At 52.3% G+C, this 17,933-nt stretch overlaps 1 protein-coding gene across 6 annotated transcripts in view; it reads right to left on the reverse strand.

Moving 5' to 3' along the window:
- LOC121464752 (trinucleotide repeat-containing gene 18 protein-like) overlaps nucleotides 1-17,933 on the reverse strand; it is a 92,971-nt gene that overhangs the window by 11,043 nt on the left and 63,995 nt on the right. For all 6 annotated transcript variants that reach the window (XM_041677807.1, XM_041677805.1, XM_041677803.1 and 3 more), the window contains 7 exons: nucleotides 17,030-17,284; nucleotides 9,064-9,491; nucleotides 6,046-6,195; nucleotides 5,336-5,477; nucleotides 3,132-3,249; nucleotides 2,577-2,652; nucleotides 2,376-2,484 (listed from right to left, as the gene is read on the reverse strand). In XM_041677807.1, the coding sequence (XP_041533741.1) occupies nucleotides 2,376-2,484; nucleotides 2,577-2,652; nucleotides 3,132-3,249; nucleotides 5,336-5,477; nucleotides 6,046-6,195; nucleotides 9,064-9,491; nucleotides 17,030-17,284 (1,278 nt within the window). The remainder of the gene's footprint in view (nucleotides 1-2,375; nucleotides 2,485-2,576; nucleotides 2,653-3,131; nucleotides 3,250-5,335; nucleotides 5,478-6,045; nucleotides 6,196-9,063; nucleotides 9,492-17,029; nucleotides 17,285-17,933) is intronic.

Below are 17,933 nucleotides of genomic sequence, written 5' to 3' on the forward strand. Positions count from 1 at the left end.
TTTAACCTGAGAAACTCGGGAGGCAGAGACAAGTGGATCTCTGAGTTCGAGGCCAGCCTGATCTACAGATCAAGTTCCAGTTCCAGGGCATCCAGAGATACACAGAGAAACGCTGTATTGAAAAACCGAAAAAGAAAGAAAAGAAGGAAGGGGAAGAGGGAGGGAGAGAGACAGACAGAGAAAGGGGAAAGGAAGGGGAGAGTATTAAGGGGAAATTATTTCCAATGTGGAATTTATACGCAGCTCAACTGTCTCTAACTGAGGGTAGACTACAGAGATGGTAACACATAGGACCAGATAAACTATCATCTACGAACTCTTTCTCCAAGAACTACGAGAGGCTGGGGCTCAGCTGGCACAGTGCCTGCCACAAACACACCAAGTTCTGGTTCCATCCCTGGCACTGCGTCTCCTTGGTGAGATGGTATATACACCCAGTACTTGGGAGCTGGACGCAGGAGAGATCAGAAGGTCAAAGTCTTCATTGTCTACATAGAGGGTTTGAGTCTAGCCTGAGCTACGTGAAGCCACATCCCCAAACAAGCAAACTACTACCGAAAGATCTGTTAAAATGAAAAGATGAACCATGAATGAGACAGAATGTCACGCAGATGAGACCAAGGGGAGCCTTAGGATGCTGGCCAGATTTGGGCCTAAAACTCCAAGGGCCCTGGCAGAACCCAGCCCTTCATGGTACTGAAGACAGAACATCTCAGAAGCCACTCCTGATAAATGTTTACCATAAGTGACATGATTTCTGGTGTTTGATGAGTGACTTACAGATGGGCACCTGTAGCCCAGACTGTCCTGAACACCTGCTGTTTAATGGCATACTGTCTTCTGGTTTGTAAAATGCGAAGCAGCCAAGCGGTGTGCTGTGATTGGCCTTCTGGTCCAACCAACACCAGTATCCCCGGGTACCCTGGTTTTGGAATGACTACGGCTAGAGCTACGCAAGCATCTGCGTCACTTGTCTGCGTGACACACCTTTATCTTCTCGTGTACCCATTTATTTCTTTATTAAGACTTCTTCAGTTTTATTTACGTGTATGTGTGTGTGCCTGCATGTGTTTGTGTACCATGTGTATGCAGTAGCCCATGGAGGCCAGAAGGGGGCGTCAGATTCCCCTAAACTCGAGTTACAGACATTTGTGAGCTGCCATATGGGTTGCTAGGAAACCCACTTGGGTCTTTTGCAAGAGAAACGAGCATCTTCAACCACTGGGCCATTTCTCCAGTCCCTTACCCGTTTTATTCTTTTGGCTTTAGAATATGTAGTCATTAATTTGTTTGTATACACAGGACTGTGTGAACGACAGAGAGTGTGTGTGTGCATGCACGTGCAGAGGTCAGCAGAGGGCATCAGAGGTTAGCAGAGGGCATTAGTTATCCTCTCTATCACTCTCCACCTATTCCTTTAAGGCAAAATCTCTCCCTGAAATCAGAGGCCCACATTTTCTGTGAGCTCGGGTGATCCTCCTGTCTCCACACCTCACAGAGCTGGCACTCCACGTGTGTATAGGAAATGCAGCTTGTTACACAGGGGCTGGGATCTGAACTCTAATTTTCATGATGTTGAAGCAAGCGTTCTGAGCCCAAGTCCTCATCCCAGCCCCCAGCCTATGTATTTCCATCTGCCCACCATCCACTCTCTGTGGGGCTAACAACATCCCGGCTTTCCCACATGCCGAATACTTCACACCCAGGTGCTAACACAGGGTGGGAACCTTCAGCAGCAGAGCCTCACCGGAGGAGAAGGTCACCAGAGACAGGCTCTCTAAAGGTTGTACCTGACGACTGGTCTCCTCACACTCTCTTGTTTCCCATGTAGCCTGTGAGCAGCCTTGGTCACGTGATTGTGCCACTCTATCCTGACACAGACCCGAATCAACAGAGTCAATCTAGCCTGCCTAGACTGCAAGTCAACAGAGGTCCTTCCGCCCTGATATTTTCTCTAGGTTTTCCAGCAATGGAAAATCCCTGGTGATACACTGTCCATGAAGAAGGAAAGCCAGCTTCACTCCTTAGCGGCAAGAACAGGATTACAATGGGTCCACCTCTGTGGAAGCCCTGCAGAAGCCTCAACAAATGTTATGAGCCAAGCCAGTCACCCACTGACCAGGAAAACCAGGAGGGTGAGACAGGCTTCGTGAAGGTGTAACACCTTCCCAAGAAAGCTGGTATATAGCCAGATTCCAAGAGCCTGAGTCCTGCCTACTTCAGCAGAACAGGACCCGGATCAAGCCATAACCAGAAAGCCCTCCCTGGAGTTCGGTTATGCAAACCAGCAACTGCCTCTCCAATGAAGTCAGCCGGAAGCTGGCTGCATCGACCAGATGAACTGATAATGACTTATTAGGAGCTGGGTGTCTCACCTCGGACCACAGTGCCTGGATAGAGGCAGCGGTATTGCTGGCTCCAGTAGGCGGCGATCCTGGTCCCCTGGGGCAAGAAGCGTGTAGAGGCCGGCCTCACGTCTATAATCTGGCGGAGTACAGGGCTGAGGGTCAGAGGGTGACCAGAAGCGAAGCCCCCTCCCTCCGGGCTGTGGGGCCACCGCACCCCCTCCCACTCACCGCCTCCTGCAGCAGCTGCTCCAGGCAGTAGATGTGGGGACGGTTCCCACGCTCGCCTTCCACCACCACGCGGTATCTGCAAGGCCAGGGCCAAAAGTACAATGGGGCAGTGGCCAGAGAACCCACTTCCTTCCAGAGGCTGCGCTACCCTGGACAGAGTACTACCAGCTTGACCATTTGGTCTGTGGGAATAGGCTTGGGGTATTTATTAACTTATATGAAAAATGGATTGCGTTCTCACCCTTCCCATACCCAACTTTCTCGTTGATATAATTCAGGGGCTGGACGTCATGCCCAATCAGACCTCCAGTTCCAAAGGAGAACTACACACCTCACTTACCCACTTCCTGCTGGGTCCCAAAAGGCCTAGCTCCGCCCAGCAGAAGTTGGGGGTCTACTCTGATGCAATTCCCAACTACTGGCCTCAGTGACTCCCCAGAACCCCGTACACTGCTGCTCTCCCAGCTCAGAGAGGGGAGAAGCAGCCTGCCCAGATGCCTCACGGCAGACGTGGGCATGGGAGCTGAGCCAGAATACCCCACAGAAGGCACTCACATGTCCGGCGAGTGCACCGTCTGTACGTGGCCAGCGTACAGCAGCTTATCGTCCATCGGGATCAGCACGCGCAGGCCGTCCTTCAGCTCGTCCTTGTCAATGATGCAGGAGCGGGGGGCTGCAGAGGGATGGGCGGCGAAGCCAGGGAGCATCAGTGCATGTCTAGGGGAGACTTCCCCAGGCCTTCCCGGATGACTCCACAGGCCCCTTCTAAAAAACGAGGGCTCTGGGGTGTCCAGGTAAAGCTGTAGGACACGTGTGGACATGGCTGTCCACTGTCCACACTGGGTCCCATGTGCACACGGGGTGAGGGATGGGCAGCCCCTCTTCCCAGACTTTATAGACAACTAGGAAGGCCTCAGGTAAATGCCAAGCCAGGAACAGCAAACCCTTTCATTTCATAGATGAATATTCTTGAGATTCCGGGCTGGGAAGTACCCTAACAGATGTTGAGGGTTCCTTCCTTCAACACTATGTTCCTAGAACGGTGTTCTTTTTCTCCACCTGAGGCCCCACAGAGATGGTCCACCCCGAGTCTTAGCCCCTCCCTTTCTCTTCTCAATACACCCTTATGCACCTGGCCCCTGTCAGTGGCAAACATGAAAAAGAGCTCTACTGGGGGCATCCCAATGGCACAAGAGACAGGAAGACTGAAGATGCACGGCCAGCCTAAGCTACACTGTAAGCTCAGGCTAGCTGGGGCAACTAAGTGAAATTCCACCTTGAAAAGTTAGAAAGAAGGCTGAGGGTAGAGCTCAGTGGTAGAGCCCCTGCCTAGAATCCCCCAGTGAGGGGTGTGGCTCAGTGGTAGAGCCCCTGCCTAGAGCCCCCAGTGAGGGGCTGGGGTGTGGCTCAGTGGTAGAGCCCCTGCCTAGAGCCCCCAGTGAGGGGCTGGGTGTGGCTCAGTGGTAGAGCCCCTGCCTAGAGCCCCCAGTGAGGGGCTGGGGTGTGGCTCAGTGGTAGAGCCCCTGCCTAGAATATCCCAGTGAGGGGCTGGGGTGTGACTCAGTGGTAGAGCCCCTGTCTAGAATCCCCCAGTGAGGGGCTGGGGTGTGACTCAGTGGTAGAGCCCCTGCCTAGAATCCCCCAGTGAGGGGCTGGGGTGTGACTCAGTGGTAGAGCCCCTGCCTAGAATCCCCCAGTGAGGGGCTGGGGTATGGCTCCACCACAGTCAACCTGCCTAGAATCCAAGAATAAGAGGCCCCCAAAAGCCAGTGGGCTGAGGATGTGGCTCAGCCTGTGTGGAATTCAAATAAATAAATAAATAAATAAAAACCAGGCAGCTCTGGAGTCTCACAATGGAAGAAAATCCCACGCCCCAAGACCCATGTTCACGGACAGAGGGAACATCACACACCCTTTAAGCTGGGCTTGAGAATGCCAGCATTGGGCAGCAGAAAAGAGACAGCTAGCTCTACACAGAGACAGGGGAGACCTCCTGGTTCTCAGTTACCCACATGGGGCCTGGCTGCACCACTCTGGTCTTTGTCCAGCAGCACAGTGCTATAGCGTGGACCACGCATCATCACCCGCCCTCAGCGTGCCTGCTGGGGTCAGTGCTATCGCCTAGACACAGATATGAGGATGTGGCTGGTTGATCCATCACCAGAATGACCACGATACCCAACAGGGATAGCCTAGCTCTCCCAACAGTTCACATCCATCGTCACTCCTCCTAGCTCAGACCAAGTGCCCTCCTCAGGGCATCCTTGAAACACCTCCAAACCGTAGCCATCACACTCAAGTGTGTGGCCGCTCATACTCCTGGGACCCACCTCATAGACCCCCCCAGGATCAGCATCAATCCTTACACATCTGCTCAAATGACCCCACCCCCCACATTCCGTCCACTCACCCACCTAAACCCCATCATGCTCTAACTTGCCTCTGTTGCCCTCATCCGCCCCCCCCCCCGCCATGTTGTCCCAAAGGTAGCTGAGGCTCGCTGCCAGCAGCTTCCGGCTTGTCTCCCTGTCTCCCGCACAGCCAGGTTTACAGTAAGACATACATCCTTAGTTGTGGAGACCTGTGTCACTCAGACACTGCAAGGGTCTCCTCTGCCTACCCCACCCCTCACTATCCACACCACAGGCTGGCTGGAGCTGAGCCCCCCCACCCCCTGCCTCAGAGCTTCAGCCTGGGCTGAGCGCCCCACACTGCCAGGTAACCCCACCACCACCACTGCAGACTCTCAGGACACTCACCTGGGGTCAAAGGTCGCTCGGTGGCCCCACCTCGGGGCAAGTGCTCATCCTCAGAGAAGCTTGAGTCCTGGTTTGGTTCAAAGTCCTCCTCTGCTGCCATGGACTCCATCAGTTTGCTCACTGCACCCCCTTTTCCTCGGTTCTGGGGGAGAACACACACACAGATAGGTTTGCACAAGCCACGGGTCACGGGTCATTCTGCCATTCTGGGAGCGTTCCTCGGAAAGCCAGGGCCAGGGTCAGTTTGCGGAAGCAATGGATATGAGCAGTGTGGCCCAAGCCTTGTGTACTCAGCACAGTACCTGTTACTCAGTGCTCAGTACCCTCTCCTCAGGCTATCACGGTGGACACCTTGGCCTCTACCTTAAGAGAAACTGAGCTCTGGCCATGTACAGTGAAACTGAGGGAAAGCTCAGTTATGGTGATGGCACAGGCAGGCACGCTATGGCCCTCTGTCAACAGAGAAAAGCCTTAGGACCCCCCGAGGGGAGCACTGCCGAAGGCCAGGTCTCAGGCTAGCAGTTTGGGTGCCCCTGGGTTCCCAATAAGATAGGAGGCTTGGTTGAGAACTGAGCCAGCACACAGAGGACATTCTGACTTGTCACAACCACCCCCAGCACTGGGGAGGGGACACACACACAACGACAACAATGGATGAGGACACTGCAGGCCCACCCCTGGAACTGAGCCCCCATCCAGCCTCAATTTACCTCCTTCTTCGCCTCTTTCCCTTTGGCCTTGGCCTTGCTCCGTCTGGCAGTCGCCAGGGGCCCTGTGTGAGGTGCCCTGGAGTCGGGCAGGGTGGGCACCCGGGCTGGTGGCAGCGTGGCTGCTGACCCAGCCTCTTTCCCTTTCTTCTTCTAGAGGGGAAAACAAAAGGGAGAATTTGTCAGAGGGCATAGAGGTCAGGCTGCTCAGGTGAGGAGGTGGGGGGGAGGCCAGGCTGCTCAGGTGAGAGGGGGCGGGAGCCAGGCTGCTCAGGTGAGGGGGGGGCGGGAGCCAGGCTGCTCAGGTGAGGAGGTGGGGGGAGGCCAGGCTGCTCAGGTGTGGGGGGGCGGAGGCCAGGCTGCTCAGGTGAGGGGGGCCAGGCTGCTCAGGTGAGGAGGTGGGGGGGAGGCCAGGCTGCTCAGGTGAGGGGGGCAGGGGCCAGGCTGCTCAGGTGAGGAGGTGGGGGCTGCTGGGGGGGGGGGGAGCCGTAGCTCCTGAAATGCATTAGGAGGTCCAGGCCTCTCTTCTTCAGAGAAAGAAAATGTCTGCCGTCTTCACCCAGGAGGCTGGGGTAGATGCTGTCTGACATCCTGGTGACCTTTTGCTCTGCTATGGAGTCAGACTTCCTGAACCCCCAATAGCCTAGGCCCGACCATGAGCTTTGTCTCTCAGTGAAGAGAGCCATCCTATGAAAGAGGTCCCAGGCGCTCTGCATCCCCCATCAGGAGAATCCATCCTATGCTTATTGCAAATCCTTCCTCTAGACTCTCACCTCAGCTCTGTTTTATCTGTCAATCGGACTCATTTGCACTGCAAAGGTCACAGGTGCCTTGCTACTTTGCAAGGGAGGTTAGACAGCACCATCCCAGAAGCTTTACTGTAACAACTGTCACATGGAAATGACGTGCTGAAACGTGGGAGAGTAAACAGAGACGCCAGACTCCGGGAGTTCTGACCCAGACCTGCCCAAGCAGTGCTGACTTGAGTTCATCCTTCACCTGGTGCGGACCTCTCCCCCGCCAGCCCTGATGCCTGCAGGGTCCCTGTCAGGAGCGCCTCCCACAACCATGGGACCTTCGTCATGCCACACCTGAGACAGAGCAGACACTCCTCTTCCATACAAGTGTTCTCAGTTCTCATCACCCGCTACTATTCCTTTCTTACGTTTTCTATACTTATTGTATGTGTGTGCGTGTATGTGAGTGTATGTCTGTGCCAAGTGTGCACGTGGTGGGCAGAGGACAATCTGCCAAAATCACTTCTCTCTTTCCACAACGTAGGTTCTAGGAGTTGAACTCAGGTATCAATGCTCAGGCTTGGTAGCAACTGCCTTTACCCACTGAGCCATCCTGCCAGGCCTCACAATTAATTTATCATTACCATATGATTTATTGTACCAACAGACAAACAAAAAAAGTGCTAAAATGTGAGAGCTTCTGCAACAATCCTCCTACTGGCAGCCGGTATGGCCTCACAGAACTTCCCAGAAAGCACACACAACCAGGTAACTACACAGAAACATTCACATATGAACTTTTTGTTTTCTTTGCTGGGGATGATTCATAAACTCAGAGCCTTAAGCATGTTAGGAGGGGGCTTTACCATGTCTTAGCCATGTCTCCAGTGTCTCACTGGGGATTCTAGGCAGGTACTCTACCACTGAGCCACACCCCAGCCCATCACTGGGGGATTCTAGGCAGGGGCTCTACCACCGAGTCAGAACTCTAGCCCCTCACTGGAGGATTCTAGGCAGGTGCTCTACCACTGAGCCACACGCCAGCCCCTCACTGGGGGATTCTAGGCAGGGGCTCTGCCACTGAGCCACGCCCACTGTCTTACTGAGGAATCCTAAGGAAGCACTTCACAAAGGTGCCTCCAGCCTTTAACCTTCTTAAAAACTGTGGCATAACACACATACCACCTGAGGTACAGGCAAACACTCTACATTTAGGTTTTTTTTCTACATTTAGTTTTGTTCAATACAGATTCACTAAAGTCCTGCATGACATGTCCCCTCTGAGCACCACTGGTATCTTACAGAGGCTCTGTTTTACTGAGAGCTGTCCAATGCCATGGAGGAACCAGGTTTATTTAATTACTCACTGAAATGCTATCCAAACCCAACAAGAACAACAATAAAACCTTACCAATGAGTTCTAGCAGCCATATTCCTGGAAGGGCACACGGCTTAGATGCCTAGCCACCTGAGGATGTGTGAAACTTCCCAGGGCTCTGCAATGGAGGACCTCCTCCTGGATATCTCATTATAGAGATCTAGGTACTCGGCCCTGCAGGTGCAGTGGGAACTGACCAATGCCGTTCAAACGGGGACATCCAAATAAAGAACTGGAAATAACCTAGGTGTCCAGCAAACCGTCACAGAAGGTGGTACCCACACGCTGACACTGTAAATCTCTGCTGAAGGCCTGGAGTTAAATGCAACAGCTTAGGGGACCAGCACATTGAAACTGTGCTTCAGACCTCAAGACTACAACATGTATGTGGTAGTGGCAGAAGGACCAGAAGTTCAAGGCCAGCCTGGGCTAGAAGAGACCCTGTCTAAAAATCTAAGCAAGAGCTGATGAGATGGTTCAGTAGACAAACGGGCTTTTCCTGCAAGCTTGGTGCCCAGGGTTTTGATCGTCAGAACCCACAAATGGGTGAAAGGAGAGAACGGACTGCAGAAAGTTGTTCTTTGGCTCCACACATGTGCCATGGCGCGCGCACACACACACACACACACCCCAACCAAATAATCCAAGTGCTGGGGTTATATACAAGAGTCACCAAACCCAGAAATCTCTTCTTTATAAATTGATTGTGTTAGTTATTTTGTTACAGTTAACACAGGTTCCCAGTATTAATTCACATTTTTAACATAGTGTTCTTAGATGATGGGTGAACAGGAGGAGGAAACAAGGTTCTTCCTGACCATCAAACATGGTTGTCCCTTCCAAGGGCAGACTGCTGACATCAAAGCCATAGGATGGAGACCAGGGGACCTGTGCTGAGCCCCTTACCTTTCTGGGGTCCTTCCTGTCCTTGGCTCGGCCGGTGTCCTTGCGTGGGCTTGGGGCACCACCCTTGCCACAGCGGCTGGGCTTGGGTGTTGGTGCCGTGTTGCTGGGCGCCTGGACGGCAGCTGAGGCATCGTGCAAGAAGATGCGCTCGCTCCGGCGTCGAGTCCACAGGTCATCATCACTGGCCTCTGGCCCTGCCTCGAAGCCGGGTTCCTTGGGGCCACGTATTTTCCGGGCTCTGCGTCCCTTTTCTGAGGCCAGCTTGGTTTTGTCTGGGCTGGTGGGACCGGAGGCCCGGGCACTAGGTACAGGGGCAGCCATAGACTGGCCTGGCTCCCCAACTCCCTTCTTGGGCCTCAGCAGCCCAGCAGATGGCTGCTTGGGAACCTTGACTTCACTCTCTGAGTCTGTGTACTCGAACTCTGTACCTGGACGTGGAAAGGAGGAGGCGGGAGCTGGTGGGTAGGGTCTCCACGGGTCTTCCCGTTCATTTAGGCCCCACAGGTCCATCCCCACCAGTGGCATCCTCTCCTGTTATCAGGAGGTAAACTGAGGCTCAGAGAAAGACAAGGGCTCACCCGAGTCCCCTATCCCATTGCTGCTCCCAACCACAACCCCAAGAGCACTGCTAAGATATGTAGGCCCTAGGTCCGCAGGTGCCTCTACACTGTCTCTCAGAAAAGCCCCAAACTAGGCAGGTTGATGTAAGAGCTGCACAAGGAGGCTGTGGGGAAAGTCCCAAGCTCGAGGCCCATCTTCCTCCCCCTGACAGAGCCCCTTCCTGCTCTAGGGTCCTAAATCAGTCAGGCCCACTCTCTGTTGGTAGGCTCCTGAGCGGTCCCATCCTCCATCTTCAGGTGGCTCAACATTTCCCTACACAATGGAGAGCCTCTTTCTTATGCCCTGGCTCTCTGAGACGCTGTTCCCTCAGCCCAGGGCATAACAACCTTGAACTGGGAAACACAGTTACGCTGCGACCCACCCAATCCTCCAGGGTGCTCCCTCTCTGTTCACAGTCCCTCTGACTCCATTCTTCTAGCTTCTCCATCCGCACTGTGGCCTTTCTCAGCCTGCTCTGGCCTAAAAATAGCTGAGTTCTCTTGGGGTCTCTCCTGTCCCCAAACCTCAAATACAGAGCTAGCCCCTAGGAGCAGCATTCGGGGGCTCAGTTGGTGGCACGTCCCTTTGAAACAAAGGCTAAAATAAAGGGTATGTCTATCATCCCACAAACAAGATACCCTGCCGGGTTGACAATCCCCAGGTTGACAATCCCCTAGAAGACCAACAACCTCCAGCAGAGGAGCTGAGGGCCCACCCCGAGCCCTACTGACTCCCAGTCTGCTCACAGGGACCCCCATGGGAGGCACAGAGCTCGCAAAGGCAGCCACAGTGGCAGGGATGGGGTGGGAGGCGGCCCTTGAGAAGTCCCTTCAAAGCTTAAAGAGCTTGTTAATTAACTTGTTAATAAGCTTCTCCCTGATGAAATGCACAGGGAAGCAGCGGGAGGTGGAGGCAGGGGTGCATTCCCGTACAAGACGAGCGTTCAGGCCATAGAGCTGGGGCATTGTGAGCTTTGGGGGCTCTGGAGTGTGGCACAGCAGTCAAGAGCTTCTAGCCTATAGCTAGGCAATGGTGGCGCACGGCCTTTAATCCCAGTACTTGGGAGGTAGAGGCAGGCAGGTCTCTGAGATCGAGGCCAGCCTGGTCTACAAGAGCGAGTTCCAGGACAACCAGGGCTACACAGAGAAACCCTGTCTTCAACAACAGAAAAACAAACAAACAACAACAAAAGAGTTGCTAGCCTAGCAAGCCCGAAGCCCTGGGTGCTGTCCCCAGCACAGCATAAAACCTGCCTGATAACACAGGTCCACAATCTCAAGCACTTGGGAGGCAAAGGCAGGAGTTCAAGGTCATCCTCGGTGCACGGTCCCTGCTGGAAAACACTGGAGAAAGTGCTCTTGGGAGAAAAGCTAAAGCTACAGGGGTCAGACCTCGGCCTTGAACCCCCTACTCAGAAATTCAGGGCGAGGTGGAAGCGTGGTGGAAGCATGCCAACAAAATTAATCTTGACCTCAGACATCAGGAAAGAGAGACCTAAAGAACTAGCAGAGGAGAGGCCATTCCAAACTGCGCCTAGCAGCACCTGAGAACGAGCCTACAGCCAACTACCCACAGAACAAACTCAGAGCGGCCCGGTCAGCAGAAACTGCCCTGGAGGACACGGGGAGGGTTCGGTCTTGAGAGCCCAAGGACTCGAGTCCAATTCCCAGCGCCTAAGTAAGAAAGCCAGGTGTGGTAGTGACCTGTGAACCAAGAGCTGGGGGTGCAGAGACAGGGGCTCCGGCCTAGCCTCCTTAGGGAGCGAGTGCCAGGCAGTGAGAGGTGCTGCCTCAGAAAACTGGGGAATGAAACTGGAGGTTACCGTCCAGCCTCCATATGCCACACACACACGCGTGTGCATGTACTCACACACACAAACACACACAACATGAACAAAGACTAGAAAGACCAAGTAAGTCCTGTTAAATTTCTATTTACTGAAAGAAGAGAAATACTCACTTATGAAAAATAAAGAAGTTCTCTCTCTGACCAACTCCTCCTCCATAATGCTCACACACAAACCCACAAGACACAAAGAACCTGACCCTAAGATAAAGCTAACACGGGCTGACCAACGAGCTCTCCGATGCCGCCACGGCAGCCAGGCATCATAAGCCTGCAACCTGAGCATCCAGGGCTGGGTTAGGAAGAGCACAAATTTCAGGCCAGCCTGGGCTACAGAGTAAGAGCAAAAAAAAAACCCCAATTCATATCCCTCCCCTTCCACCTCTGTCTCAAGTAGCCTACTTCTGCATCAAACCCAGTGTTAGGATGACCTTGAACTTCTGACCCACCTCCCTCCGTCTCTAGAGCAAAGTGCACCATCACGCCTAGTTTACGTGTGGGTGACATTCAGAGACCTGTGCGTGCTAAACAGTCTACCAACTGAGCAAATCCCCAGCCCCAAATTCAGTTTTCAATGCATGGAAATTTCACTAAAGAAATGAGACCATTAAAGAAACTGCCAACTGGAAACTGCAGAACTGGAAATAAGGGTTTACTGACCCCCCAGAGCTATAGGGACCTGCTCTAGACAAGTCCTTATAGGTCAACTCAGCTTTGGTCACCTGGGAAGAGTCCTAAGGAGGGATTGTCTGGATCAAGTTGGCCTGTGGGCATGTCCGTGGGTATCGTCTTTATTATATTAACTGAGGTAAGAAGATCCAGCCCACTGTGGGTGGCGTCATCCCCTAGGCTGAGCAACAAAGCTCATGCATTCGTTTTTCTCCCTGCTCTTAACTGTGGCTGAAAATGTGCTCAGCTCTGTGATGTCCCTGCCACTTTGACTGTCCTGCTTTGAAGACTGTAAACTATAATTGCGAGCTAAAATAAACTCTTTTTTTCCTCTTAAATTGTCTTTCATCAGTAAGACAGCTCAGCGAGCTCAGTAAGATAGCTCGGCGGGTTAAGGCCCTTGTTGCACAAGCTTAGCCAACATAGCTTGATCCCCAGGACACAGGCAAAGGTAGGAGAAAACTGAACCTATAAAGTTGACCTCTGACCTCCACATGCATGTAGTGGTGTGCATATACACACAAACACACACACACACACACACACGCACATAATAATAACTAAAACAAACAGCTGGAAAGATGACTCAGGTTACAGGCATGTACTACTATTGCAAGTTCAGTTCCCAGCACCCATACGGGAGGCTCATTACCACCAGCTCCTTCCTGCCCTCTGTGCGCATCTGCACTCAAGTGCACATTCTCTCTCTCTCTCTCTCTCTCTCTCTCTCTCTCTCTCACACACACACACACACACAAACACACATAGTTAAAAAAATCTTTAAAAATAAAAAGAGAAAGGTTTATTAGTTCCTCAAAAGGCTAAACAAAGTTCCCAAATCACTGAGCAATTCAAGTATAGAAGAATTAAAACATTTCCTCACGCCTACAAAAACAAAGAGAGAAAAAAAAAAAAAACACCTGCATGCAGACATTTAAAGCAGCAATAGCTATAAAAGCCTAAAAATGGAAACCACTCAAATAGGCATCAACTAAGGAGTGGATGTGGTACAGAGATGAACCATGTGGCTTATAAATCGATGACGTCCTAGCAACTGTTACCACGCAGACAAACTTCAAAAACACTGTGGTGAATGAAAGGTGCCAAGCACACAAGGCTATGTATTTATTACAGGGCCTCATTGCTGTGCAGTGTCAGAAACGGGAATCCACAGGATGGGGAAGAAGTAGCTGCTTAGAAAGAATGAGAGGATTTGTTTGTTGGGAGGGAGGGAGAGAGGGAGGGAGGGAGGGAGGGAGGGAGGGAGGGAGGGAGGTGGGTGTGCACACAACACAGGACAGAGATCAGAAGACAACTTCGGTTCTCCCATTCCATCACATGCACTGGGATACACATGCCCATGTGTATACATCACCTACACAATGATACATTTTTAAAAATTAAAGAAAGAACACCAGGGGGCTGGAGAGATGGCTCAGCAGCTAAGAGTTGGCTCAGTGACTGCTCTTCCAGAGGTCCTGAGTTCAAGTCCCAGCAACCACAAGGTGACTCACAACCATCTATAATGAGATCTGGTGCCCTATTGTGGCACGCAGGCATACATGCAGCTAGAACACTCATATACATAAATAAACCTTCAAAAAAAAGAACACCAGAATGACTAGGTAATATCAAATAAAAGTGTATTTTAGAACAAGACATCTTCCTGGAGGGAGAAAGGAATACTTGGTAACAATGATGATCAAGAAGGTAACAAAATAATCAAGACTATGTATGCACTCAGAAACAGTGCTAAAAATGTGTAAAGCAAAATCTGACAGAATTAAAAGAGGCAAAAGCGAATTCTGCACATTCTAGTTGCAGATGTTAGCACCAATCTCTAGCAGAATGATGGAGAGAGCACATCTGAACTGCACAGAATCCCACCGGCGTGACTAACAGTTAACAGACTATCAGTACGTAGTATGTGTTTACTTCCTGGGAGCACCACAGAGCTTCAGATTCATTTTCTTTCCGTTGAAATGATAGAATGGGCTTTCCAACTAGAATGGAATACAAGCAGAGATCCACAAGAAGGCCAAGCAGCGACCCTCAAATGTCTGGAGATGACTTTCTGAGTCATCACTGGATCAGAGTAGAAATCCCAAGAGAAATTTAGAATGATCCCTGACTACTGAGAAGCCCCGAAGCATCAGCCTGTGTGAGAATCTGTGTTTTCCGGGAGGTTTTATAGCTTTGAACAATGTTTCTACTGGAAAAGAGCAAGGTCTCAAATCGACCACCCAAGTGTCTACCCTGCAAAACAGGAACTGGCTGCAGATGACTGACTTGCCCAAAGGAAAAAGAAGAAAGCAAAGAACAGAAATCAATGAACCCGGGCTGGTGCCACACATCAGCAAGTAAGGAAACCTGACCTCAGGCCTGATGAGCTGAACCCGAGCCCCTGGAATTCACACTGTGGAGAGAACCAGCTCCCGAAAGCTGTCTTCTGATGGCAGGTCCATACACACATGTACACAAAACAAACGTAACAAAGAACGAAAGAAGGGGGGATTCATGCAACAGGTAAGTTCTATGCAGGCTGATCAAGGGATGTATCGGCACTAAAAGAAGATAAATTACTACAGACCCTATGACATTCAAAGTATGGGGAGGGGGCAGTGGCTGGAGAGATGGCTCAGTGCTTAAGAGCACTGGCTGCTCTTCCAGAGGACCTGAGTTTGGTTCTCAGCTCTCATGTGCTTGCTGGCTCACAATCATCTGTGACTCCATCTATCTCCGTGGAAGCTGATGCTTTCTTCTTCCCTAAGTGTGAACCAACATACACATGGGTGAAAGACCCATATACTTGTAACAGGGGCTGGAGAAAGGGTCCAGCAGTTAAGAGTGCTCGCTGCTCCTTCAGAGGAGTCTTATTCTTTATTCACGTTAAGCGTCCGTGATAAGAAGCGGTCTAGTGGGCCGGGCGGTGGTGGCGCACGCCTTTAATCCCAGCACTCGGGAGGCAGAGGCAGGCGGATCTCTGTGAGTTCGAGGCCAGCCTGGTCTACAAGAGCTAGTTCCAGGACAGGAACCAAAAGCTACGGAGAAACCCTGTCTCGAAAAATCAAAAAAAAAAAAAAAAAGAAGCGGTCTAGTAACAGCCTGGATGTATAACTGAGTAAGTATTGAGAAACCTGTGCCTCCGAAGTCATTTAGGAGTCAGCTGCCCTGAGGGACACCTTTGTTACTATTTTCTGGTGATGATGTGACCCAACAGGGGACTCTACAAGACTAAAGTATCTTGCGCTATCTTCGCTGGTGGCTCAGCACCGTGCACGGCTGGCTGGATAGAGAAAGGCCTGCGTACAGCTGCTCTAACATGAACGTTTCCTTCTGAGGCTCGAAGCTGCTGTGGGAGAACTCTGGATGTAGGACACCACAAATGGAATGGGAGGAGAGGTGAGCTCCGCTGTCTGTCACGTCAGCACCAGGTGACCTCCATAGATTATCTATTAAAACGCCTGAAGGCCCCAAGCTGAAGATTTAGGCTCAGGATACTTTGGTACAATTTCCAGAAGGATTGATACCCAGAGGCAAGACCTGAACAAACCACATGCCAGAAAAATGGAGGAGGGGTTGAAGAAGCCTGAACAAACAACTAGAGGCCAAGAAGATGACTTAACAGAAAAAGGTGCCTGCCACCAAGCCTGACAACCTGAGTTCAATTCCCAGGACCTGACCTCAGGACTGTCTGCTGTGCCACGCAGGCACCCAGACACATACAAGCAAAGTAGATAAAAGTAAAACTCTAAAAAATGATTTAATTAATGGAGTGGTGGTAGATGTGACCAAGATACACTGTTTTGATGTGTGTACAACTGTTGAAGAATAAACAATCATCTACTGAAACAAATGAGAATGGATTGAAGTATATGCTGAAATCCCTAACACTCGGAGAACAAGACAGGTACAGCAAAGGTGAAAGTCTCAGAAAGGCAGGGCAATAGGTGGGGAGTCTTAGGGGCGAAGAAAGGTGCTGTGGGCTGGAGAATTGGGGATGACTTGGGAAAAAACCCCAGGGAGCTTCTCTGCCTCTTCCAGAAAGGGCTCACGCCTACTCCACGGCCCCCACTCGAGACAGGGACTCGGACTCACGCCTACTCCACGGCCCCCACTCGAGACAGGGACTTGGACTCACGCCTACTCCACGGCCCCCACTCGAGACAGGGACTCGGACTCACGCCTACTCCACGGCCCCCACTCGAGACAGGGACTCGGACTCACGCCTACGCCACGGCCCCCACTCGAGACAGGGACTCATATACTCTAGGCTGGCCTCCAACTTGCTATGTTGAATTCCTGACCATTCTCCTGCCTCCCACGTGCTGGGATTAAGGACGTGCACCATCCTATCTGGTTTAACTATGCTGGGGACACATCAGGGACACAGGGACTAGATTCAGGGATATAACGAAAGTGAGGTGGGGTCAGACTGAGCTTCAGGCCCCAATTCATGTCATGTCCTCAACCCACTAAAGCAGTCTGCCAACCCTGACTCCTCCAGTTCCTAGCTTCAGGAGGCCATCAAGGCCACCCCCACCCCTGCTTGCTGGACTCACAGAACTTCTCCAGTGAACTGTACCCCTGTCACTCTTTCTCTCCCTAGAGGTCGCTAGCCTAGAGTGGCCTCCCCTGAGCTCCTGGAGACCCTCAAGATACCAGCATCTTTAAGGACAGCACGGGGGTGAAGAAAGCTGTTCCTTTGACCATGGTAACCCCTCCTAGAAGGTGAAAGCCCAAGAGTGTAGCAGCCCCATTCTGTTCAGGTAAGCCCCCCCCCCACTGAGCCTCAGTCTCTCTGTCTTTGTGATGGGTCCACAGAACCCGTCTCACAGCCAGCGACACTCACCCATTAAGCTCTGCCGTTCCTCTTTCTTGCGAGCCTTCTGCTCGGCTTCCAGCTGCACCACAGACAGGGGCGGCCCCACAATAGGGCTGGGGAGGGCGCTGGCCGCAAAGCGAGCCAGCAGGCCCAGTCCACTCTCCTCCAGGCCCGGCGACAGGGCATGTTCCCCGGCACCCAGCCTATAGCTACCAAGGGTTTCCTCTTCGTCTTCTTCCTCCTCCTCCAGCTCCTCATCCTCATCCTCTTCTGAGCTGTCATCTGGTGTGCAGAAAACAAGGAACAAATCAAGGTCCTGACCTGGGTGCGAGCTGCCCCCACCTCCTCCCACCGCCCACCCTGGCTCCAGTCTCTATCCTCACCAAGGGTCGCTGGGGGAGGGTCCAGAACCAGCCCACAGTCCCACCCATGGCCCAGGGCCACACAGGAGTAGCCTGGGCAGCCTGGGGAAGGGAGAGGGGAGGCTCTGGGTGTCGGGATGGGCTTCTGGGAGGGCAGCACCAACATGCACCTGTGCTGTGGGTGGGGGACAGACACACAGACAGACAAAAACAGGAGACAGCGCTCGTCATGGTTCACACACGCGCACACACGCCCCGACATAGACATGGAGGCTGAGGAAGGAAAGAGGAAAGAACAGAGAGGTAGAGGAAGGGAGAAGCGGAGAGAGGGCTGGGCTCAGCTGGGAGAATCTAGACAAGGGGCCTATAGCATTTTTGGACAGGAAGAGGTTGGGAGAGGTGGGGAGGGCTGTTGGCAGAAACCAGAAATTTCTCTCTCCTTCCTGGAGTCTAGGGGACCCTCGTAGCTTAGTCCCTAAACAAAGCTAGAATCTAACACCCCCACGCTAGGGAGCCTCTCTGAGCCTGAGGTGACCCTCCAGCCCACCAGCCTGGTTAAGAGGGTCCAC

The sequence above is a fragment of the Microtus oregoni genome, unplaced genomic scaffold (genome assembly GCF_018167655.1).
Source record: "Microtus oregoni isolate MIOR12 unplaced genomic scaffold, Mior012 000029F_ref0000214, whole genome shotgun sequence".
NCBI classification, from domain to species: domain Eukaryota; kingdom Metazoa; phylum Chordata; class Mammalia; order Rodentia; family Cricetidae; genus Microtus; species Microtus oregoni.